Here is a 26,014-nt window from a genome sequence, read left to right as displayed (position 1 = left end):
ACTAAAACCAAAGTATTGGTGGATAGCCTGATCCAAGTAGAACAGAAGTTTGGTCTGAAAAGCATTCTGAATTAATGAAATGATGAAGTATCACTGTGAAAACTTCAGGGATTTGTCATCCAGACAGCATCAAATTTCAATGTGTGAAAAAAAAAATCTTAGAAAGTATTTGATACATGAAGCAAAAAATTCACAAATACCATTTAAGTATCCTTAACTTCTGAATTTCAGGTAAGTCAGAGATAGTTGAGCAGAGTTCCGCCGATGACCTGAGGCGGAAAAACCGTGCTGTGAATTGAATTTGACATGAATACATCCTGTAAGCTGTCATGAACGCTGCTCTGCTCATCTGACAGAGATATTTCTCAGTGATCGGTTCTAAGAAAACAGCGGAAGGATGATGCAGCTGTGCCAAACGTCATATTTAATTGAAGTCGCTTTGAAACGGCTCCGAGACAAGAGCATTTTATTTTAAATGCCCATTTCCTTAAATCCCCTCTCCTTGTGTCTCTTGCTTTTGCATCTGTGGTGGAAAAGAAATAGAACTGAGTGAAGATTTTTTGCGCCCCACTAACACAACAAGTCCTGAACAAATTATTTTCAGTTAATTTTCACAGAAAAAGTGCATTGAATTGAATTGGTATCACTGACTCTACACAATAGGTGTAGTTAGCATGTGCAGATGGGGAAATGTGTCACTTTGGTGCATCTGCAGCTCATATGCAAGTTTAAAGTGAAAACAGTGCTGCTTGAATCACATCTAGATTCTAAGTTTGAAGTGAAGTTGACCACAAGTAACTGATTTCACTAGTTTTTTTCCTCCTTGTTTTAACTGCTAATCCTCCACTTTATTAGCGGCACCTGCTTCATGCAATTATGCATTCAGCCAATCATGTGCTGTCCAAAAAATCCTGCAGATGCAAGTCAGGGGCTTCACTTCTGCTCACAATCAGACATCAGAATGACTGTTAGCGCCAGATGGTGGAGTGTGAATATTACTGAACTTGAGCTGTGTTTAATTTTTCCTCAGGATGGTGCAAAAAAACCATCCAGTCACATGGAAACGCCTTGTTGCTGAGAGATGTTAGAAGGGAATGACTGGACTTGACACAAAGGTTCCCTCAGATAACCCCTTTTTACTTGAGTGCTGAGCAGGAAATAAACAGCTCAGACCCACAGCAGCACCTCCTGTCAGCCGAGAACATAAAACCGGAGGTCGCAGTGGACACAGATTCACCCAAACCGGACGGGTAGCCTGGTCTGAGGGCACGCAGATGGTTGAGGGATTTTAGCAGCAAGGAGCCACAAGCCCAGGCTGTCCTGTGTCAACAGTCCAGGCTGCTTCTTAGGGGGGGTGTGACGGTGTTTTCTTGGCACACTTTAGGCCCCCGATCAATCATGGTTTGGATGCCAGGGCCTTGTGAGGATTGTTGGTGCCAGTGTGCATCTAGTCATGACCGCAGTTCACCATCGACAAATGGCTGCTTCCAACCAGAGAAGAGTTCAGCGGCGTCCAAGTCACCAGATCTGGATCCAGGAGAACATTTTTAGGATTATGTAAGTAAAGGAATACTTCCACGGTGAAGAGTTGAGGCTGCCATTTAGATAGAAGAATCCCACCATGAGATGTAGATCAAAAATGTAAATACACCACACTTTTCTTCCCCCTCTAAGCGTAAAAAGATTCCAAGAACTCCCTTTGACATGATGAAATGTGCCTTTGTGTTCTTGTCAAACATGGAGAGGAAGACTTGTGCAGATGAAATAAGAGCAGCAGGAGAAAAAAGAGAGCTTCAAGCAACAGAAAGCAGACTGGAGGCTTCACAATGTACCATCAATTCCTATGAGTTTCACTTAATGATCTTCTGACCCCCTGACATTAAACTCTGACCCGATCAGTCAATACATTTCTATCTTTACATCTGCTCAGCTTACAGATCAGAGTATTTCACATAGGAGCATCCTTCCCCCTCAGGATACAACTTCACTGATCCCTGCCCTGAATTCTTACCTCCTCCTGACATGAGACACCAGAGATGTTCTTTTAAACACGTGTACAGTTGGACTGCAGATCGTCCATGAGGTGTGTGGCTCTGAAGCTGCGCCTGTCACGCAGTGTTTCAGTCTGTGTCCATGAATTCTGTTGTCTGACTGTTGTTGTGATGCAGGTAGCCTCGTGGTGAGGGTCTGACGGCGGCTTCAGACTATTACGCACACACGCGCACAAACACCACCCCGCCGCCCGCTGTTGAGGTTTTTTTTCCCCCCGGGGCGTTTTAAAGGCGCTGTGGGTGATAAAAGCTCAGGCGCACTTATTGCTGAGCGGTGGCCGCGCACTGAGGAAGGAGCGCACCTCTCTCCGGAGCGCACGGCGGAGGGGCGGATCTAACAGGACACCGGCATCTGCTGCCCCAGTCCTCATTCACCCGCCAAGTCTCGGACTGGACAGCTTACAAATTTCTTCCTTTGAGGCGCCACATGTGCGCAAGCCACGGACCGAGATTCCTCCGTGCGCCTCCGCTTCTCCAAATGAGTTGACCGAGTGAGAAAAGCACCGAGACCGGATGGTTCCGTCCCGCGGTGCAAACTTCCGACAGGTCCAAACAGCCCGGCATGATCATTTCCAACGTGAGCCTGAGCTGTGCGCACTGTCCCGGGGGAGCAACCGGCGGCACCGCGGCGACGGACGCGTACGAGGAGGTTTCCGGTTCTCTCCCGCCTCCGGTTCTCTCCCTGAGCCCGACGGGGCACCTAGTGGTGGCGGTGTGCCTCGGCTTCATCGGTGCCGTCGGGTTCCTCAGTAACTTCCTGGTGATCACGCTGTTCTGCCGGTACCGGGCTCTGCGCACGCCCATGAACCTCCTGCTGGTGAGCATCTCGGCGAGCGACCTGCTGGTCAGCGTGCTGGGCACCCCGTTCAGCTTCGCGGCCAGCACCCAGGGGCGCTGGCTGATCGGACGCGCTGGGTGCGTTTGGTATGGCTTCGTTAACGCGTGTTTGGGTAAGCAGCTGCCTTCATTATGTTTTGGCATGAGAGCACCTGGTGAAGTCTGTAAATCTAAATCCAATCTTATTCTCCCTCCTCACTTCACGTTCAAAAACTGAAATCAGGGTGAAATGTTGATTTTTGTTCCTACTTTTGCTGCAAGTTGCTATTTTTTCTCAGCACATTTAGGTAGCATGCTGCAGAAAGTGTTCCAGTATTGTGATTTTTTTTGCGGTTTGGCCACTTTGACGCGACCAAAACTCCAAAAGTCACAACATTTCTCTTTTTTTTTTTGACAAAATCCTTTCTTTTTTGATAGCAGCTTGCAAGAGAATAGAGAAAATATGCATTTCTTACCTGCAGCAGTGGGCAACATGCAACTCAACTTAATTAAAATCCTTTAAACTCATTCAATTATCTGCTTAATTCCCGTTTTTCTTCAATCCTGTTAAGTTTTGAAGTTGCAATCTGCTCCTCTCTGCTCATAATATTCAGGTTACTAACAGAATTTCCTTTAAATGGAAATAAAATACACCATCTTCTCAGTCCCAGAGGCATCAGTGTTTGGGACAAAGACACTAAAATAAACGTAAAACATGGAAAAAGCATTTCTGATCGTATTACATAATGAATCTGCTCCTGTCAGACTCTGCAGACGTGGAGTCTCTTGCTCAGATTGGTGCACAGGACTGTTGACAGAGCTCTCCACCATTGCCGGACTCAAACCTGTGACCTTTCAGTTTCAGGACAATCACTCTAATTACTGTCTGGGATTGATTGATGTCACCCCTCTGCTCACAAAGCAAAGCATCCGAATTTTCTAAGCACTGGAGCGATGAGACGCAGCGCAGAGAGATGAAGACTGGGGTTGATCCTGCTGTGCCAGTCAGCGTTTTTCATTCTCATTCTGAATTTCGATGTTCTCCCTTTTCCCTAAAGGGATTCTCAGTTTTAAGTGAACAATCAATCTGCTGATAGACTGAAGCACAGACCTCTCTCTAACCTGTACTCACCAAATCAATATACATCCTTTGTTTTATCTTTGTGGAGTCTGGACTCCAGTAAAGCGCTGTTTCTCTTAAATCAGTTGAGTTTGAACTCGCTGTGATTGAATCACCTTTTTTCTCTTTGGAGTTTGGATTTGTTTAGGCGTTGCTCTTAAATCAGGTGTCTTTTCTTTTTGAGTCTGGACTCGCAGTAAAGTTATCCTAGTTGCTATATCAGTTGTTTCCTCTCAGGAGTCTGGAGTTGACTCACAGTCGTTACTATTAAATCTTTCGTTTCGACTGTGAAATTTGGACTTTCAATAAAGTTCAGTTAGGTGATGTTGCCCTTAAATGTGTGTTTTTTCCCCTCTCTTTGGAATCTCCATCTACAGCAACGTGTTTCTCTTAAATTAGTTGTTTTCTGTTTGGAGTCTGGACTTGCAGGAACATGCAGTAAGCTGTTGTTGCCCATAAATATGCTATTATTTCTTGAGTTGAACTACTGTAAGGTGCAGGAGATTGTTGCTCTTAAATCTGTTCTTTCTTGAGAAGTCTGGAGTACCTTTGCTGTAAATGAGCATGTTTTTGTTGCTCCTAAATCTGCTGTTTTCTGTCTGGAGTCTGGACTTGCAGTAAGGCGCTCTGAGGTGTTCTGAAATCTATTGCTTTCTGTTTGGAGTCTGGACTTACAGGAACATGCAGAAAGGTGTTGTTGCTCTTAAATCTGCTGTTATTTCTTGAAAAATCTAAAGTTGAATTACTGTGAGGTTCAGGAAAGTCTGGACTTCCTTTAAGGGGTTATCACTCTTGAATCCGGTATTTCCTCTTTGCAATCTGGACCTGCAGTTAACAGTTTCTTCCTTGATTCTGTTTTCTCATCATTTTATCATTAAACTGAAGAAACCAAATTAAATTCCACCACTTTGCAGCTACTTGCTGGGCCAACAGTTTTCCAACACCATCCTGGATTTCTTGTTTAATGAGACGCACACAAATCTAATTTGTAGTTTATTCATAGCCAGAGAACTTGCATTATTAATTTTGCACAACCTTTCTCTGTGGTGCATGTTCAGGAGCTACTGTAACATAAAACAATAACCAACGAGATCAAAGACAAACTGTCGAATAAGACCTGAAATAGATGCTTTAGAGATTCACTTCTGAGCTGGAGAAGTCATTGGAGCTGTGGAGCTACTGGAGTGGAGAGATGGGCAACCTGGCATCAAAGATTTATGAGAGTAGTGAGTGACTGATGACAGTTTGGGTAGAACTGATCACATCATGGAAGAAGAAGGAGGTCTGCAGCTCCAAAATAACCTATAGGGTGAAATCACTTCAATTCATATTCAGTGAGGTAATCTTAATGAAATGCTGTAGGATTTGATCCTTACAACTTGAAGCGGAGTGAGACATCAAGCTAGACTGTGTTTTAAGTGGCATAAATTGCAGCTTGAAGAGAAGATGTTTGTTGCATCATCAGAATGTATATTTAGATTTAATTTCTTTATGTAAAGTGTCTTAAATTGGTGCAGCAGAGTAATTTCTGTGCATGCAAGTGAGAGTTGAGAGTTCAGTTGTTGCATAAGGACACAAAGGAAAGCTGCATTTCTATTGTTCAGTCTGTTGGTTCTAAATTATATTCATGCAAAGTCAAACCCGCTTACAGCCCTGGATAAGCAGTGATTCCAGCTGTAAGAACCGAAGAAGCGTACAAAAACCTAATCAAGTAAAGTAATAGAAGTTCATGTAATTGACTACTTTAATCTGTCATTTGTCAATACGTTACCAGACATTTACGTCAAACTGGACATTGGATCCCTTTCAGGCCGATTAAACAGCGAGTAATCTATTTATTTTGGTGGAGGTCGAAGTGAAAATAGAACTGAGACCCCTTGTTTCACCCTCCGCCTACGAGAGCTGATGTGAAATCCTGTCTGTTTGTTAATTCACTAATGAGACATTGTTCGTCCCTCTGCAATGACCCAGACAACATGAGAGCTACTGTAGCGTGCCGTCAGGGACAGTTAGTGAGCTTGTGATCAAGCCTCATCAGGTCACCGTCGCTGGAGCAGGATCATCTTCATGAAGTCACAGAGGACAGCTTTTCATATACTAGTGTTTCTCACATTCTCTCTTTCTTGGCCTGTTTCTCTGTAAACAGTCCAACAGTAGAGTGGATGGATAATCTATGGAGGGAGACATTTATTAATGGGCACGGTAAAGACAGAAATGTTAGCTGTAAGTTTATCAGACATGTGTGCATTCTTTAAACTGGCATGATGGACAAACAGTGAGAATAAAGAGAAGCTGCAGGAAACATTTACATGTACACTACCAGTCAAAAGTTTGGACCCAGCTTCTCATTTAATGTTTTTATTTTCATGACTGTAGATTCTCACTGAAGGCATCAAAGCTATAAATGAACACATATGGAATTATGTAGTAAACAAAAAAATGTGAAATGAGTCAAAACATGTTTTAGATTTTAGATTCTTCCTTTTGCTTTGATCACTGCTTTCCACACTCTTGGCATTCTTCTATTTTACAAGAAAACTCAAAATAAGTTTAATACAGCTCAAATTAGGAGGTTACATGAAAGCAAAATCTATTTTTGAGTGAAAAACTACTATTTTTTTAGCATGTCTGGCTTATTTTCAGACACCTAAGCTTGACAATCCTGGTAAAAAATATATATATAAGTTTTCCCAGCTAATTTTGAGATATCAGTATTCTAAAAATCATATCTTATTTCAAGAGATCTTACCAAGCCATTTTTCACTTGTTCTATTGGCAGATTTTTTCACTTATTTCAAGGTAAAAGTTCTTTGAAATAATTTTTTTTTTCTTGTTTTGAGACGGGCATTTTTTCCAGTGTAATCTAACAATAGATTCCATAGAGGGATCATTGGACTCATTAAAGCCACAGATAAGTTTGTAGCTGTATATATTGCTCTTGTAGAAGTTTATTAAACTGATGACAGAAGCTTGTGTGATTTGGATCAAATCAGCATCACTGGCACATGCTGCTGCCAGAGTTAATGTGCAAATCCACTCTGAGGACGGATGTGTTAGAAAACAGATCAACAAGTGCAGTGAGCTGGAGTCTGGGCTTTTCCAAAGTGCTTTTACAAGTTGTTCAGGTCCTGAACCTGCTATGAAATCTGATTCAGTACTGGAGGTTTGCTTTTTCCCACAGTGGAAGGGATTTTAAAAGCAGTAGCATGCAGATAGCAGAAGTGGAAGAGAATGAAATATGTGCCAGATGTACACTTTTTCCCCCTTCTTTGTATGTGCAGAATTGCAGGATATGAGTAGGAGGATGTTCTTACTGACTGGGAATGATGTGTGGGAATTATATGTTCTGATAACGCCTTTTGAATGCTATGATAATGTCCAAATTTAGTGACATCCAGTGAGTCAGACTACATCTGGCTCAAAAACAACTCTTCACACAAGTCCCAGCGCTGAACAATACCATCATTCTGCAGGATATTGTTCTTGTCCGGCATCTCCAGTACCTTCTGTACCTACGTGGTACTGTAGAAAAACACAGACTGTCGCATTTTCAGTATTTTTGCATTGAATTACCATGAAAGTATAGCATTTTCTGACATCCATGTACTTCAGTGCAAAGTTTTACCTTCCGGGAAGAAAATCACTGAAACAATTGGTCAACTAAATTCTACAATTGAAAACTAATTTTGAAGCAAAAATATTCATGTTCCTACTTCAAAGTGAACATTTGCTGCTTTTCTCTGCTATTTTGGTGTTTTATTGAAATTTCGAAATGATGAATTTTCCATTAGGCTGCAGAAAGTAATTATAAAATTCAGGGTATTTTATTAACAAAATGAGAAAATAATTTGCATGTTAATCAGAAATTAAAATAACATCTCATCATACTGCTGTACCAGTGATGCTTTCCATTTTTAGTTTGTGACACGCACACATGTGAAAAGTCAATCACACAAGGTTGATTATTATAATAACGTGGCCCAGATCCTCCTCCGAGAAAATCCAGAAATCAGGTTTCGCTAATCCCCTAACCTGATTTCAGAAGCCAGGTTTGTCATTTACAGGACACTGAAGGAATTAGGTTCCCAGTTACTTACAGTAAATGCATGTAAACACACTGATGGAGGTTGAACCGAGAGGGCAGCGACGGGGTAAACACATCAAAACGGTCTGATTTGGCTTTAGCTTTCCCTTCAGCACCGGGACCTGAAGCAAGAAATAAAAGAGGCTGAACTAAGAAAGGGAGACGCATGCAAAGAGACACAGCAGGAGGACAATACAGAGGCAGCAAAGACAAAAAAGTAGTATGAGAGAGACAAAGGAGAAGGAGAAGAATAATGGGTGGAGATAGAAAGCATGGAGAAGCGAGAGACAATGAAGCATGATTAGCTCCTGTGCTGACTCAGACCTGGGACATTGGGTCATTCATTTTGCCGTAAATCTATTCCACACCACCCTGGACTTGGGTGAAGAAGAATCAGGCCTCAGGTGAAAAACCCATTAAAATGCATGCTGGAGAATCAAAGTGGGCCATGTTTGAATCAAAGCCAACATTGGGGACTGATATTCCCACCAGGCTCAGAGTACAGACTGCAATCATTACAGGAAATGAATGGAAAACTGGTCGCTGTTAGGAGAAGTTGCCCAGTTTGCAGAGGCAGCAGACCATTTATATTAAAAGAATCCACTGTAGGAGGCTGCAGAGGCCCTTGCCGATGGTATTTTTAGGATTTATTGACACACGATTATAGAATTTTGGTTTTCTTTTCCATGTCTATGATAATCTGGCAGGGGACAAACGGTTTTCAGAAAGATTCTCATGAACAAAACATTAAAGCTGCACCAATCGATATTTTTTGTATTAGAAACGGATCAAACTATGACTGTGATGCAAGCGACAAACATAGGGGGAACTATTGTTGAAGATGCCGGTCTTCTGAACTTAATGCAGCTTTTTAGCCTCTTTTAGCCCTTTTGTTTTGGTTTTCTGGCCCACATCTGGTGCTTTTATCAAAACTAAAACTAAAATCCTCTATAAACCACCTGCTTAGCACCAGACTGAAAGTAGTCAAAGTTAGCTTCTATCTAGTGGATACGAAATGTGATCAAAACGTCTGAGCAACAGGTCCGCATTTGAGATTTTCACCATGGAACTGCAGAAGCAACACTGTGTCAAATGTGTGAGGATCTCCCACTACGAGTCAAATGTCATGTTGAGGATTATGACTGAGTTGGCTCTACGATTACACCCCAGAGACCTAACGGCAGTCTACAGTCTCCAAGATCAAAGGAAGTCATGTCAGGAGCCCAGGGAGCGCGTTACCGTCACTTTCTTCAACATTCACAGAGTTGTAAACTGTGAATTTGTCCCCCAGGATCAGATTTCCAATGCCAGTTTCTATCACATCCAGCAACATTCGCTGCATACGACATGAACTGCAGTGTGACTACATCAGGTGCTTCATGACGATGCACTCGCTCAGAACACATTGAAGAGGTTTTTGGTTGCACAAACACAACTCCTCACCTGATTCTCATGTGATTTGGTTCCTTCAGACCTTTTGCTTTTCCCCAAAATGAAATTCAAATTGAAGGGTCAGTGTTGTGACACAGTGGAGGGGATCCAGCACACTTTACAGATGCTGCATGAGGACTTTTCCAAGTGAGGCAGGAGAACTGGGAGCAGTGGATCGGTGCACAAGGAAACCACTTCGAAGGAGATGGTGACCAAATTTAAATCAGGGAGGACTTTTGCTTTTTCAAGGACTCAGAGCGTTCTGATCACACTTCATATAATGGAGCTGAAAAGTCGGATATTTCCCTCAGGAGATAAAAATAGAGTCAGTGTTGGAAACAAAACTCTGCTAAACATGTAACTATGCAATGTTTTGCCAACTTTATAAGGTGATAATATATCCAACAGCTTTATAAAATAAGGACATTTATGTTTTTTCAAGCAAATCACCCCAGCAAAAGAAGTTGAGACTAATTTATACAATAAATAAAAAATGGTCAAAAGTTATAATAATACTCATAAAATAGAAATAACAAAGACAACAGTGTGTTTAGGGAAAATAAATATAGGAAAACTAATAAGGTACCCCCAGAGCCCCCAAAGGTCAAAGTGCAAATGTTTGTCTTATTCTCTGAAGATTTGTTTGTTTTCTTGCTTATTTTTTCTATTTTTTGTTGTTGTTTTGCATTACCTTCCAATGAGCTGCGTTATACTGTATCATACATTATTAATAGGGTATCTGAACCCTCAGCTGTGTCTGTCAGGCACAAGTCTGCACCAAAGAGGTTAAAAAGATAACTGGAGAAGCAGATTGTAGTTGTGAAAATGACTGCAGTCATGGGATTACGTAGCTATCACTGTGTGATTGTGTTCATGCTCCGGTTGTTGTGATTCTGTCTGTAACGCTTCACTTTTTATTGGTTGTTAAGCTGCCTCCATGCTGCGTTTGGATGCGCAGTGCTGTTCGGTCTGGCCGAGCATCCCCTTCCTGAACTCCTGTGGCGTGTTGGTAACATATTGGACATAGAAGCGCCGCAGGTTCAAATAGTAACAGCTGAATAAAACCACAGCGCCACAGATTGAACCACAGCTGCAGCCGAAGTCTGAAAAAATCACCACATATCCAGCAACAGCTTCACCTTCACAGCCAGGCAGAGCAGCTGCAGCTGTACTCACAACCAGCAGCTGTGTGTCTCACACACACACACACACACACACACACACACACACACACACACACACACACACACACACACACAGTTTTCACACTAATATCCAGCTTGCACAGACACACCAACATAAAATCATTTCCATTATTCTCAAGACTCTCACTCTTGGCTGTTCCTCTCAACACGTCCCACGGCCCCAGCTTTCTGTCCACACCTAACAAGGCACGGTTTCCACCAATCAGAGAGCTCCATTATGCACAGAGGTGCTGTGATTGTCTGTAATCAAAGTGTCTGTCCCTGGTAGACTCGGCATAATGGAGGTAAAGTGCCTCTGCACCAGCACTTTAGTCTGCATGTGCTGATTAGCTCTGATTTAAGACTTAAGTCACTTCAACAACTGTTTACTGTAGTGTTGCACGTTCATCAATTAGCAATTAACACGGAGGAAGAGAGTCCATGCAGCAGTGCTCCTGTCTGAATCTGTGACTGTTTCACTCGTTGCTGTTTTTAATGATGATTGATCTAAGAGAATGGTTGGACTTGCTCGTTATACTTTTAAACAAAGTTTGGCTGAAAATAAACCGGAAGAAACAGAAAATTCCTGATTTGTTTTCCTTCAGAGTTCACAGGAGCTATTTAATTAGTTGGCTAATCGATCAGTTAATTTACTAAGAACTGACTGGCAACAGAAAATAATATTAATGATAAGAAGAAGAAGAAGCAGGAGATAATTAACTGTTTAAGCCATTCTTTTCAGTAAAATTACCAATGAATTTGCTGCTTCTCCTTTTCTTACAGGGTAGCAAGTCGATGTTGTTCAGACAAAGCAAATCATTTATAGACATCTTTTGGTGCCTAAGAAAGTGTGATGTGCTTTTTAAAATTGTTTTCTACTAATAGAAAATAGGAAAATAATGAGCAGGTTAATCAGTGATGAAGATAGGTCCAGCTGCAACCTTGTTTGGAACATTGCAACATCATGAAAATAACAGAATCATAAAATTAAACTGCATAATTAAAAGGAACACCTTGATTGGACGTCCAAACTCTAGCTAGACGAAAGACTGCAAGGAAAGTGAGCTAATACAGACAAAAATAGAAGAGTTTTGCTTGACAAGCTGCAATCACACATCTGCATGAGTTGAAAATGTCACAACTTTACTCGCATGGCTCCATAAATGCACGTTTGGTAATTAGTCCGTGGAGCTGTTGCGCTCGCTGTAGTCGTCACGTCTTATCTGCGGAACATGTCAGCTCATGAACTTGTCAGTTTTTCTCTGTTGTGCCCTAAAGATGCAAAAAAATGAAAAACCATTAAGATGATCAAAGCCAGCGTAAAATCTTTGTATCTCAGTAATTATCTGGGAGGGAAACGGAACACAAGATGCTGCAGTTTGGAGAAAATCTGCTCCACGAGCATAAATGTTGATAAGATTTTTGCTGATATCTTGATCCGCTCTCTCGGATCTTGTCACATTTCTGCATTTTACTCCACACCTACTGACCCCCTGTCCTCCCTCAGGTATCGTCTCCCTGATTTCTCTGGCTGTTCTGTCCTACGAGCGTTACTCCACGATGATGACTCCCACGATGGCCAACAGCAGAGACTACCGCTCGGTGCTGGGAGGCATCTGCTTCTCCTGGCTCTACTCCGTGGCCTGGACTGTGCCTCCACTGCTGGGCTGGAGCAGATACGGGCCCGAGGGTCCCGGCACCACCTGCTCAGTCGACTGGAAGACCCAGACGGCAAACAATGTCTCCTACATCGTCTGCCTGTTCACCTTCTGCTTGGTCCTGCCGTTCGGCGTCATCCTCTACTCCTACGGCAAGCTGCTGCACGCCATCAGACAGGTGGGATCCTGCAGAAACCTAGATGTTGTTTGAGAGAGTTTGTTCCAAAGTGAGAAAATCAGCCTTTGGGAAAAACACACATGCTGAGTCTGATGAGTTGTGAATCTCTCTTTTTTTTTTTTTTTTTTACTCCAGCTGTCTGGGAATGAGCCAGTAAAATCACTCCAAGGTAGATTTGAGATAGCACGGCAGGATAAAAAAGTTGATCTATATGTGATTTAAATGCACGGCGGCAGTGCGCTCACTTATCTGTGACTGATCCTTGCCTGTATCAAAAGCCTCTGTCCAGTTTGCGTGTTCAGCCCGAGGCTGCGGAGCTGACAAGAGAGCAAGAAGTATGGGTTCAAACGTTTCAAAGAGTCGAGCTTGAAAGCTGGGAAATTTCAATCTCCAATCAGGTTTGACATCTCAACAATGTCGCGTATTAAAGCTGCCAACATCAATTTCTTCTCTTGTCTGCAGTTTTACACCATCTCTGACTGAGCGTCGGGCATGCTTAGGCCAAACAGCCCCTGTGAGATGTTTTTGATGCCGTGCCGTGTTTGCAGAGGCATAATTTACACCTCGATGCACGAATAGCAGCAGACAGGGGAGATGTCAAAGCATGACCTGAATTCTGGATGATCATAATCCATAATTTGCGCCCTGATGCCGCTGCTGAACCGGTGAGGTGTTTGTAACTGCTCCCGTCATGTTTTCCTAACAACGTCAAAGTCAGTTTTGTGCTAGCTGAAGCTCAGGCTTTCCTTTTTAAACTTTAATGCCTGCGCTGCGTGGTACGAGCAGAGATGATAGAGGGTGAAAGTTTGGGGCGAGACCTGAAGATGTGTATCTCATTTCAAGATGTTTGCTCAGAAATAATGCATGTTTTGGGTCAGATGTAATCTTTATTTTGCTCCTCTCACCAGACTTACAGTATCATTGAAGTGTTTGCTTGCATCATTAGGTGCAGAAAGGAGCAAAAGTGAGCAGAAACCATGGAAAAAAGCACAAAATCACCAAAATTGCAATCAGTGCTACAAAAGTTCTGCAACTCAAGGCTTGTTGTACGATTTTTGCAAAAAAAAGAAAAAAAAAATCAGTAGGGCTGCTGATTATCTAGAGATTATCTGATAATCAAATGCTTGGTTATCAAGTGATCTTTCTTTCTAAATTAGTTGGTTAATCATTTATCTGTCAGTTCTGTTTCTGAATGCTGGGTTCTGGCAGGTGCAATATACACATGTAGCTGAAATAATCATTTATTAGTCTGAAGTTACAGTGAAACAGTTTCAAGTAGCAGCTGAGAGATTTTCAAAGAGTCGAGTTCGGAAGCTGAAACTAGTTGGGGAGGGGAGTAGAGAGCAGCACAGACGTCGAGTCTGCAGGCTGGTGTTAATGACAGGATTACAGACAACTGTCTTCATTATACACTGCTGTGGCGCTTCATTAAGCCTCAAGGCTGCAGACCTTCGCACCCACTGTCAGCTAATCACAGGAGACAAAAAAAACTCTTTATATAGCTCAGTGTGTGTGGAGGACCAGAGCTGTGATGACACCGAGAGCATGCATTCATATTGTCTCTGGCAGTGTGGGGGCTCTTTACTGGGTGTTGAAAGTCAATTATGATATTTTTAGACTCAATAGGCCTCATGCAAAAACCACTTGTACCAGCAGATTTGTTCTAATGTGGCACGTTCAAGTGATTCAAGGGTTTTCTTGCATGTAGAATTTTGACTTTGATGCCATTCAGCTTATATTAATCCTTTGTAACTGATACTGACACAGCTAAGCTTGTTGGCTGATTTTCAACAGGAAAACCTTAAACTGTGCACTGTAAAGGCCTTTTTTTCTTTTTAGTAACGGATTTCTGACTGAAACTCTCCCCAAAACACAACAGAACATGGAGCTTTAGGTTTCAAATCTGGAGCCACAGACTATGACAATATGGGATGTCCTGAGCCCGATTAAGGCCATTTTTAACTGATCGATATTGGCAAGAACATACACTACCGTTCAAAAGTTTGTCACTTACAAATGTCCTTATTTTTGAAAGAAAAGCTGTTTTTTTCAGTGAAGATAACATAAAATTAATCAGAAATACAGTCTAGACATTGTTAATTTAGTAAATGACTATTCTAGCTGCAGATTTTTAATGGAATATCTCCATAGGGGTACAGAGGAACATTTCCAGCAACCATCACTCCTGTGTTCTAATGCTACATTGTGTTAGCTAATGGTGTTGAAAGGCTCATTGATGATTAGAAAACCTTTTATTCATGTTAGCACATGAATAAAAGTGTGAGCTTTCGTGGAAAACACGAAATTGTCTGGGTGACCCCAAACTTTTGAATGGTAATGTACATGCGCTGGGTGGAGGTCATTAAGCCTCAGAAAAGTCTTTGTCATGGTGCCCCTTTACTAGCTAAACTCCCACAGCACTCTCCGCTTGCTGACGGGGAACTGTCCATCGTCTCTGGCTGATACACCATTAAGCTGTGAAAGGCAAAACTGTATAAAATTTAAGGGGCATGTGGTCACACTGGGACCCGGCAGGAGGTTGATGTAGCGAAGAAATTTGCTAAGAAGTTTGTTGTGTGAGTGGCAGCATCTGGTTGTTCACTGTTGTGGTGATTTATTCCGCGTTCGTACAGTTGTTTATATTTTCAGTCAAACATCTGCTCAATTTCTTTTTCTTTTTTTCAACTTTTGGAAGTTTTTCAAGCTACCACAAATCCAGATTTCTGTTTCAATGGCAATGCATTGTTTCCAAGCAATATGTGCCGTTCAGTCGCTCCTTTATTCACGCTTTTAGGATCTTACAAACCCTGAAGCCCACAGCTGTGACAGCAGTTAAGTTTACTGCTCAGGCCTGGCGGATCTTGAGATTGGGACCATAGTTAACCGTTTCTGTAGTATCTGCTGGTGTGTGGACGCCTGCAGTGACTTTATATGTAAAACAAGTTGCTGATTAAGCAAAACAGAGATCTGTGTGAGACAATCGCTGTTCTCAAAACTATTTAGCAGTTTATAAGCTACGAATACCTGAAATTAGAAGTTTATAGGCACCACTAGTGTTTTGTAGTTCGAGTGCATCATGTGTACATCAAGGTCTTACTACTTTTATACATCAACCACAGATTTAGTAGACTTTCGAATAAGATGTGCGGGTGAGAAAATGTGAAATTTATAGCGTTTTATAATTACTTCAACAAAAAAATATTATTTTCAAAGAAAGCTGCATATTTAGTGAGTGTCCTCCATTCTCAAAGAGACTAATAAGTAATGAATGCTTTAAAATATCAGTATCTTCTTCAAGGTGAGTCATTAACTGTCTCTCTGTGATGTTTACCTGAGAAGTTATTAAGCATTAAATAGAGCAAAGCAGCTGATGCAGAAAGAGAGTTTAGTAAATCTGATTTGGACACTCATTCAAACTCCTGGAGAGAAACAGGAAACGTCAAGGACATGAAAATGGTCTTGCTTGAGGTTCAATACCTAACAGTTTTAAAGCAAAACAATGTTTCTTAAAGCATTTCAAACTGCATTAAACACATGTTGGGCGATAAAAGTTACAAAAGGCATTACTAATCTGCAGAATGATTTAAAAAATGTGAAAAAAGCGATGTGCCGTGAACAGGATTTCCAAAATCCTGGCTGTTCACCTGCGTTGTGTGCCTGTGAATGACTCCTTGTTTTGATTGTTTTCCTGTTGATAAATTATTATTTTAAAGCTCATCTGTTGAAGACAGAGTGTGTCTAAGAATTGGGCTCGCTTCAGTGTTTGGTTATGTGTCATACGTCTTCACACTAACTGTGTGGGATGGTTTAATTGATTCGTAACTGCGAACCACGCTGTTCATCTCTATGAGTCCTGGGTGTTGTTGTGTTGATGCTGTTTGCACAAGAATTTAATTTGCCACATCATTTGCTGGTTCACGTGTCGTGCTCCTCTGGGTTTCTGCCATGCCTCCGAACACAGGGAACTTTTGTGAGCTTCACTTTTGGAGCCGGGTTCTCGATTAAAGTGTAACTGAACAAATTTGTGGAAACAGATGATTGATTAAAATTTCCCCCTTGTACTGCAAAGTGTCAACAAAATGTTTGGCCTCAACAGGAAAAAATAACAGTTTTGTGTGAATCATTTTGAGTTGTGTTCAAATTGGGTTCAACCAATAGACGATATTGAGTTAAGGGAACTAGATTTTCCTCTAGAATCAAAGGCGTTTTTGATTTCCACTCAATGATTTGTAGCTGAAGCACAGTTTTGTCAGTCAGTTCAAATTTTCATGTTATTTGACAGGAATTTTAAAGCATTATACACTTAATTATCATCCATTTCCACAGAGATCTAATGGAGCCAAAAGACGAGTCAATACGATGAGCCGGTTAAGAACACTTCAGTACAATTTTGGTAGATGACAGTTACTTAAATAAGAAAGAAGTCATGTTTTCCTGTCAAAGGGATAAATAAAAAGCTCTCTCTAGCTAGACAGATTTGTAAAATGAATCCTTATCAGTGTTATCCATGAGTAAACCTAACTGAAGGGTAGGATGGCCATATTTCACCACTAAATATGACTGAACAGCTTTAGCTACATGCAGTAGGACAACATATTCCACCAACTGTATTAGCAGGTGTAGCTAAACTTTTTACACAAGTCCATTATTGGTCATATCCCCACTGAAAATACTCCCAAATTAATTGCTTTAGTGTCACTTATTTGAAAAAGAAATTAAACTTACCTTGAAATGTCCTTTGTACTGCATATTCAGCAGGTTCGCCCACAGGTGGTGGATTGTGTTTTCTCAGAAACACAACTGTTGTTTCCTCTAGCTATCAGTAACCATGCCAGACCCCTGAAACCGACTTACAATCCGCTCTTTTCACTCACAGCCTTAATTGGACCTTTTAGACCGACGTAAGACGGCTGCGTTTCCTCATTTGGAGCGGTTGAATTCACATCTGTTGTCGCTAAATGCCTTAAGACCCCGGGAAGATGAGGAGTGGGGGAGCTAGGACAGAGGAAGAAAGGGATGCTGCAGTTACTTCGCCGATGACGCCACCAGAATTAATTAAACTGAAGAAAACAGAACCAGATGTAGTGAGAAGTGTCTCAGCTTTCTGCTTCCTGTCAGCGATGGCAGGTGGTTGATGGATCCTCGTAGGTGTAGAGAGGAGAAGTGAACAGAGAAGGGTTAGTTGAGAAAGAGGTCGGTGATGGAAGAGTGACGGCTGTGATTTTTCTAGTTTGTCAGGCTGGCAGCTTTACAGTTTCATCCCTCTGCTTTTGAATGTACTTCAGAGATTGATGGGGTCGACACCAAAGCCTCTTGATCCTTTGCAGAAATACATACTTTTAACAGAAACATTTTCTTTAAGGCCTGGTTGGTTTTATTCTCAGTTCCTCAGGAAGCAACTTGACAATGAAGTGTTGAGAAAAGACCTAAAGATGCTTTAAAGACGAGTTCAGTACCATGAATGAAACAGCTTTTGGGTTGGAAGGTTGTAAAAAATCTCTCTTCCTGATGTCTTGATTATCTTTTTTTTGAGACATGACATTTTTCTATACATTTTCAGTCACCTATTAACACTTATAATTGCAGCCGACTTATTAATTTAAGCTGATTCCTGACTGAAAACCTTTAGCAATAACTTATTAGCTGGAATCCAGGAAACCAGGAATGTTAATTAAGTTCTTTGACAGCTAGATAACATTGACATTCATCCATATTTATGAGTGAGATATGTTTTATTTCATTTTATTTAACCTTTTTTTAACCAGATAAAAGACCCTTTTAGGGGTGACCTGGCCAAGAGAGGCGGCAGCAAACGTTAAAGTAAACAAAAAACAGACAGATAGCAATAACAACAAACATTAAAACATTAAATACAAGCAATTAGAAACATAAAATACAGGAGTCATTTTTACAGCAACAGTTTAAGAACACAGACACTGTTTGAGGGATATCCATTGTCGATATCTGGTTGAAGCACACAACATCGCCATAATCAAGTATTGGCAAAAAAATGTAGCTGACATCAGAAGCTTCCAAGCTCTGAGGGAGAAACATGATTTGTTTCTATAGTAGAAACTGAGCTTCACCTTTACTTTAGAGATCAAGTTTTTGACATGAACTTTTAGAGAAAGGTTCTGAAATGTTCTGATATAAAGAAGAGTTCAGTCTTTTGAAGAACTTGAGAAACATTTTCAGCTACGACTTTGCTGGACTTTTCTCATCGACAATTAGGTGCCTGAAAAGATACTTGGCTTGTATACAACTTATTCTTGGAGAATACATACAAATACAAATGCAGTTAATTGATCAGTTGCCATTAATAATTCATCCAATTGAAAATACACTAACTAGTAATGCAGAAAATGAGTGCTGTTAGGTGGAACTGTTAGAAAACCAACCATCATAGATTTGCTGAAGTACACATTGAGGCCACTAGATTGAGGCTTGTTGGCGACAGAAATGTTGGAGCGAATGTTACAGGTTCCTGATTCTGCTAACTGGAGTAATTGTGTTGATGAACACAGCAGCTTAAAGTGGATGTATTTGGACCTGGGTATTCAGGGTTACAGCCTTGGATGCTGCACCAGACCAATTAGTCTGTCAATCATGCATTAAAGTCCTCACAAATAAGATGAAATCATCCATCAAGTAGCCTACAGGTTGCACCCACTATGCGTCGTGTAATCAGCTGATGAACTTCACACTTCTCGGCATTAACGCGTTTTGTATGAGCATGTGTGAGAGAGAAAGCACCAGCTGTAGAGTTTGCTATTGTTGGCATCTGGTGGTATCCAGCTAACTCATTCACTAAGGGAGGAAGGGATCAGATGTAAGAAGACTGTTCAAAAAGAGAAAGGATGAAGACAACAAGGTTCACATTGTAGTTGAAGATGTGGAGGAAGAATCTCCTGTCGCTGTAGATGCAAAATGTCTCACTTTAATTTAAAATCTACTGGTGTAAAGTGCATTTTAAATTAAATCTACTTTAGCTAAGACACACAGTAGCTCAATCTACTACAGCTAGTTGATACAACTGGGAACCTTTGTCCAACTCAGCAGTTGGCAAAGATTTTTGTCTCAAGGCAAACCTTTACATATGATTCTAATTCCGTAAATCATCATAAAGTAGACTAATTTCAAGACACACAGCATGAGAACCACCAGTCTAACCAGCCTCAGCTCACTGTGATATAATGTGCAACATGGGCTGAGCATAGAAACCAAGTAGGATGACCTACTTTACTCTACTTTGCTGGTGTCTATTCATCAGTATTTACGCAAAACGACAGACTAGACTGAAGTCTGCTGTGAGAGGACACTGGGGTAATACAGGTCCTGTATCTATTCAGTAGCATAGCAGGTTATTACTGTTGAACAGTTTCATTTGTTAGATACGTCCAACAGTTTTAGTCTGATCTAATTTATTTCCTCTGTTGAAGCCTGGAGGATGTGCAGCAGCTTTCTGTGTTTAACACTTGGGGTTTTGTCAGTCCTTCCATAGCAGCAGACAAAAGCTTTAAATTATGTCATTATTTTTTGTTCTTTAAACAAAATGCTTAAAAATGGCTATTCAAAATTATATGACATGTTGGTAAATGATTTAAAATAAAGCCATGATATAATTTCAGAACTTACACTACTACTGTTGGAAGGTTTGGTGTCACCTAGACAGTTTCATGTTTTCCATGAAAACTCACACTTTTATTCATATTCTAACATAACTGCACAAGGGTTTTCTAATCATCAATGAGCCTTTCAAAAGCATTAGCTAACACAGTGTAGCATTAGAACACAGGAGTGTTTACTTGTTGCACTGCCTCCATGTGGGCAAAATATTCTACTAATTCAGGTTTTAAGAAACTATTTGATGCGCTGTTAGATCACTTTTATTCTCTGTTATTGAGGAATAAAGTAGCTGGTATCATTATTTTTGCTTTATTTGAGCAGAATAGTCTCATCAGACCCATCCAAGCACACTTTTGTCCTTTCTTTTGGCCACATTAAATAAATCTGCTGAGCAAAATAAACAAATAAAACAGAGTGCTGTTTTGGTACCACATAATGACACTGAGGAGAGGTTGAGAAAGCCTATTTGTAATGTTGTCGCTTAATAAAATCCAATTTTTGCGAGTGAGCCCCGAAGGCATCAAGATGACGGTCTTTGTCTCATCTATTAGTTTTGCAACTTGCAAATCTTTATTCCTGCTGGCGATCCACTTTGAGTTATTAAACTATCTTCTTAATTACCAAACGATAAGTGATTTAATAAAACAAACACGTTACCGGAGTGAGAAAACAAAAATTGTACAGATAGCTGCTTTAGTTAATGGACTGATATTGATCCTAATCATTTATACAGCTTTGTTTTGATGTGATGACTTCACAATCTAATGGTCTGTGAAGATCTCTGGCAAATTTGCTAATTAACCACAGCAAAAATCTTACCTTCATGTGGAGAAAGACAAGAGGAACTGCTCAAGGTGATGGCGATTGGCATCAGGCGTGGAGTGTGTTTCATTTTGCTCTGCTGGTGTGTGGATGTGCACGTGTTCAGCATCGTCTCGCGGCTGCTGAGGTGTAAGGTTACCTGAGGGGAAGATAATCCGTTGCTTACACACCATGCGTTTTTCGCACTCGCAGGGCAAACACAAACATGAAGTCATTCGCAGAGTTTTGGGGAATGCGATTAAATCTCATGAGCGCGTATCAGGCTTTTGCAGTATTTCCTCTCGCTGTGAGCTTTATTTGTTTCTATTCTCTATAATAGTCGTTTTATTTTCCTCACAAACCTCGCAGCACTTTATTTGAATTATTTGAGTGATAATCCACATTACGGTGCATTAGAATTTGATCTAAAATAGCTTTTCTTTGGTGATTTAACATGTAAAGCATCAAAAATACCGAAACAATGACAGTAACAGATTTGCCACTCATGTCAGTCCTCTAAGCAATATTAAATCTTTAAAAATCTGAACTGCTGAAATCCGACAGCTTCCACAGCGTTTGCTCCTCTGTCCTGCTGTTATTTATGTCTGAACCAGCTGCAGCTCCTTGACTCATTCAAGTTGAGTTGTGACGTTCAGACCATAAACATCCCCGGCTTATGTGACATAATGCTTCATAGGCAAACAAAACACATAAATGTTGCATAAATACCAAAATTTGAAACAACTATGTGGGTGCAAAAAGCATTAGTTTCACAATAAAGACTGTAAAATTGTGTGATGCCCTCATTTTTGTGGTCATATCATGTGACTTGCAAGTTTCACAGCAAGTCACTTGTGAGTTTTGTTTTGCTTTGCACAAAAAAGACACACAAAGTCCACAATAGGAAGTTGGAGGAGTGCTTTAAACATTAATAACAGAACTTTGAGGCCAATTACCCATTCTTTTTGTATTATTTTTACACTTTTTTCTGTTTTCTGTCATTTTCTGTCTGTTTCCTTTGGTTCACAGTGTAAAACTACTTGGTTAGATTTAGGAAAAGATCATGGTTTGTTTAAATTCTTCTCTGGTGCTTCTGTCAGGGAAAGTTACAGTGCAGCAAAGGAGGAATCGCTCACAAAACCAACAAAAAGGGAGCTCAGGTTAAATTCTGGATTGTAGATATTTCACACATTACAGGGCTGTACAGACAGAAGAATGTTCTAAAAGTGCAGACATCTGCACTGAGTCCATTATGGATCCTGAAATTTGCACTCTTGCACTCTCTTGCCCATTTTCCATTGTCTGTACAGCCCTATAACGCATCACATGTTTGAAACTCCTGTTCTAGCAAACACTTGCCACAAAGCTCCAGTTGTTGGACGACAAGTTCTACCGCAACAACAGCAACAACATTTCACAATTTTACAGCTTTTGTTAAAATAATGTGCTTTTCTGTGAAGCAGCATAGCTGTTGCACATTTTGGTGTGAGACTGGGGTTAAACAAACCTGTTCCAAGGCTGTATTTTTAGCTATTTCACTTCACACGCTCTCTGAATAAGGTTACTGCTGCACTACTGTCTCCATAATCTCATCTCTAATCAAAATATTGCAAAATCCTGATTGGAAATTCCCCTTTAAACCAGTGAGAACAAGCACGGAAGGAAGAAAATCAGAAAACTTTTAAGAGAAACAACCAAGACAGTCGCAGAAAATTGCTCATTATTACAAGCTAATTGCTTTTCAAATCCTTGTAAAGCCACTTTCATGCACGCCGCTCCAACATGTGGGCTGAACAGTCATATCAGGACACATCATTCATTTGGGCTTTAGATGCGGCTACAACCGTGAAATGTGACTTTTCTGGCAATCTCGCCGCCTTTTGCGACTCACACCTTGCGTCATCCTGGGACCTCCAGTCCTCTTTGTGATTTACACCAATCTTTGTTGTTGCTGATGCTGCTGTTTTCCCATCGCGTCGTCTCTCAGGTGAGCTCAGCCATGTGTCTTTTGAAATGAGAAAAGGAAAACGTGCAGGTATATGAATTTGCCCTCCTGCACCGCAACAACTTTTTTTTTTCCTCTGCTCAGGTGCAGAGTTAAGATTCAGCACGCATGCTCAAACTTCTATCATGCACACAATTGTACAAATTTATTCGCGTTCGTCCTTCAGTCCCTTCAGTATAATGGACAACCTGGTCACAAACTTTCCCACCTATTCAGGTCTTACCGATGATGCATAGACTGCCTTCTTAATTAGTTTTGTTTAGGACGAATGCACAGGAGGATTGAATTGAAAAGGTGCCCTTGGTACAACCGTCAAAAAGTTTTACTTTTGAAAGAACTGATTAAATTACATTGTGAAGGGATATGTACATCATAAGGTGTGTGTGACAAACTTTCATTTGTCACACAGACACAAGATTAGTCTTATTAATCTTATTCTTAGCAAGAAAAACTTCTCCAAAAATGACTTCATCAGACCAGATTTTAGCCTTTTCCATTACGATTTCTTCCTTTTAACTGTGTTCTTGGTGCCTTGGTGGTCACATGTGCAGCATCACTGAGGTTTATTCCTATCAAGAGCTATGTTAACACAAATAAAAGCAAAATAATAGCTTGTTTTGACATGGAACTTTTGTGTGGATCAAATAAACAAGATATACCTCTCAATTATTAAACTTTAATTTAGCTTTTAGTTTCCATTTGCTTCCAGGCTTTGTGCTGAGCTATCCAGCCAAGGTACACACAACAATGTTATTGATCTGTTCTTCTTAAAATTTATTTTAACATCTTTATATCTGAAGCAAGCCACCTTTACTAATTTTGTGCTAACTTTTAGCTCTTATTTGCCACGTAGACACAACATTAGTGTTAAACCAGCTCCCCCAGAGTGACTTTACCAGACCAGACTGTAGCTTTTTCTCTTATTTACGATATTCTTGGTACCCTGGAGGTCACATGTGCAGCATCTCTGAGGTTTGGCAGCCCTGCACCATGATGGATCATGTCCTTGATCTGCGTTTGCTCTATCACTGACCTCACGCTGTCACATGTCGTAATGTACTACAGTTTCTCCTGCACATGCTGCAATAAGAAGCGACTCCACTGAGCCGGCGGGAGAGGCCTGGAATACTCTTTAAACATCCCCGACATTCAGCTGACACAGCAGCTGTCACCTGGATTGAGAGGCTACAGTTTGCTCAGTGTAGCGCAGACGCCATGATTTATTTCCGCAAATAATTGTTCAAAGGTTGACAGCTTAAAGATTCACGCATGATGGCAACGATGCTCTCTGTGGCTCCTCTGTGCTTTTTAAAGACAGTCACACTGATAAATTTATGTCAAGAGTTTTGGCTGCTCTGCAAATACTATAAAATTGAATCTCCTTATAAGTACATTAACAATGCGTGCTATAAATACTTATCTTTCCAGGTTCAAATTTATGTTGTACTGCTTAGAAAAGTAATTTTTAAAGACTTTAAACCCTTTCTTTATTGTCTGTTAAAGTAATATCTCGTCATAATAAAGAAACAGAGACAGCTTTGCTCCTTGCGGTTGCTTTCAAGGAGATTCCGATGTCTAAAACTTGTGTAGGGCTATTTTTACTCTGCCTGTGTTCCTTGAAATTTCATTACAGATATAATACCACAAAATGAATCTTTCAAGGGAGTTACAGTGCCTATAAAAAGTATTCGCCCAGCTTCAGAGTTTTGTCCTTTTATTACTTTTTTTATTGCTTTTCAATTCGATTAGTTCTTTTTTCACAAGAATTTACAAAAAAAGTCTCTTTCATGTCAAAGTGGAACTAGATTTCTGCAAAGTAATGCCAATTAATTAAAAATACAAAAGGAGTGATTACGTAAGTATTCATCGCCTCTCAAAAAAACATCATTTTATATGAACCTATGCTCTGTAGAATCTGAAATTCTCTAATAAACAACTAACTAAAGCTGTTAAATATAGTTGTTTTAAGAAGTATTCACCCCCTTTAGAAGTTTTGCTCTTTTATTGCTGTTAAGCATCGAATCGTGATCAATTTAATTGGCCTTTTTGACAAGAATTTACAGAAAACATGCTTTCCTGTCAAAGTAAAACCGGATTTCTACAAAGTAATGCCTGTTAATTAGAAATATGAACTAGGTGATTGCATAAGGATTTACCCCCTTGAAAATGACTCACCTAATTTAACACAATTGCAGAAAATTGGTGCTAGAAGTCACACAATTAGCGGAATGGAGATCATTTGATTGCAGCAAATGAGACTCAAGTGATTGTAGTTTAAAGACACCTGTATCTGGAAGGTTCAGTCAGCGGTGAATCACTACTACACCATGATGACCAAATAAAACTCCAAGCAACTCCACGAAAAAGATATTGAAAAGCATAAATCAGGGGATCGATACAAAAACATTTCCAAATCATTGAATATCCCTTGGAGTACAATTAATTCTAGCATTAAGCAATGGAAGGAATATTTCACAAATCTGTCTAGAGCAGGTCATCCTGTGCAACAAAGAGACTCTTGAGGATGGCCACCAAGACACCTATGACTCCCCTGAAGGAGTTTTTGAGGAGAATTCGATGGTGAAAAAGAATAAAAGTTGAACATTGCTAATTTACATCCGTAGTCCCTAGGCAGGTAAAAACACAAAACAGAAAAAAAACATAACAGTGAAACACAGGACAATAGGTCACGATTGAAGGACAACCGGTCATGGTAACAGGACAATAGGACACAATAATGGGACAGTAAGTCACAATAAAAGGACAATAGGACACAATAATGGGACAGTAAGTCACAATAAAAGGACAATAGGACACAATAAAGGGACAATAGGACCCAATAAAACAATAATCGCAATAAAAGGACAATAGAGCACAATAAAAGGACAATAGGTGACAATAAAGGGACAATAATCACAATAAAAGGACAATAGGTCACAATAACGGCACATTACAAAAAGTACAAAAAGAAGTTAAGGGTCAATGGTCACCAGAGTGGTTCACTTTCAGCCACTGTTTAAGGTTTAAGGAGTTTTGAAGGTTGGTAACGTGGGACCCTCC

At 40.5% G+C, this 26,014-nt stretch overlaps 1 protein-coding gene across 1 annotated transcript in view; it reads left to right on the top strand.

The window, feature by feature from the left end:
* The first annotated feature begins 2,087 nt into the window (after positions 1-2,087).
* Positions 2,088-26,014, top strand: part of tmtopsb (teleost multiple tissue opsin b) — a 47,883-nt gene continuing 23,956 nt past the window's right edge. The window contains exons 1-2 of the mRNA XM_023272860.3: positions 2,088-3,001; positions 12,194-12,522. Of these exons, the coding sequence (XP_023128628.2) occupies positions 2,614-3,001; positions 12,194-12,522 (717 nt within the window). The 5' untranslated portion in view covers positions 2,088-2,613. The remainder of the gene's footprint in view (positions 3,002-12,193; positions 12,523-26,014) is intronic.

The sequence above is a fragment of the Amphiprion ocellaris genome, chromosome 22 (genome assembly GCF_022539595.1).
Source record: "Amphiprion ocellaris isolate individual 3 ecotype Okinawa chromosome 22, ASM2253959v1, whole genome shotgun sequence".
Taxonomy (NCBI): Eukaryota; Metazoa; Chordata; class Actinopteri; family Pomacentridae; genus Amphiprion; species Amphiprion ocellaris.
Note: the sequence above shows the minus strand (reverse complement) of the source record. Positions and strands in the feature narration are given on the sequence as shown.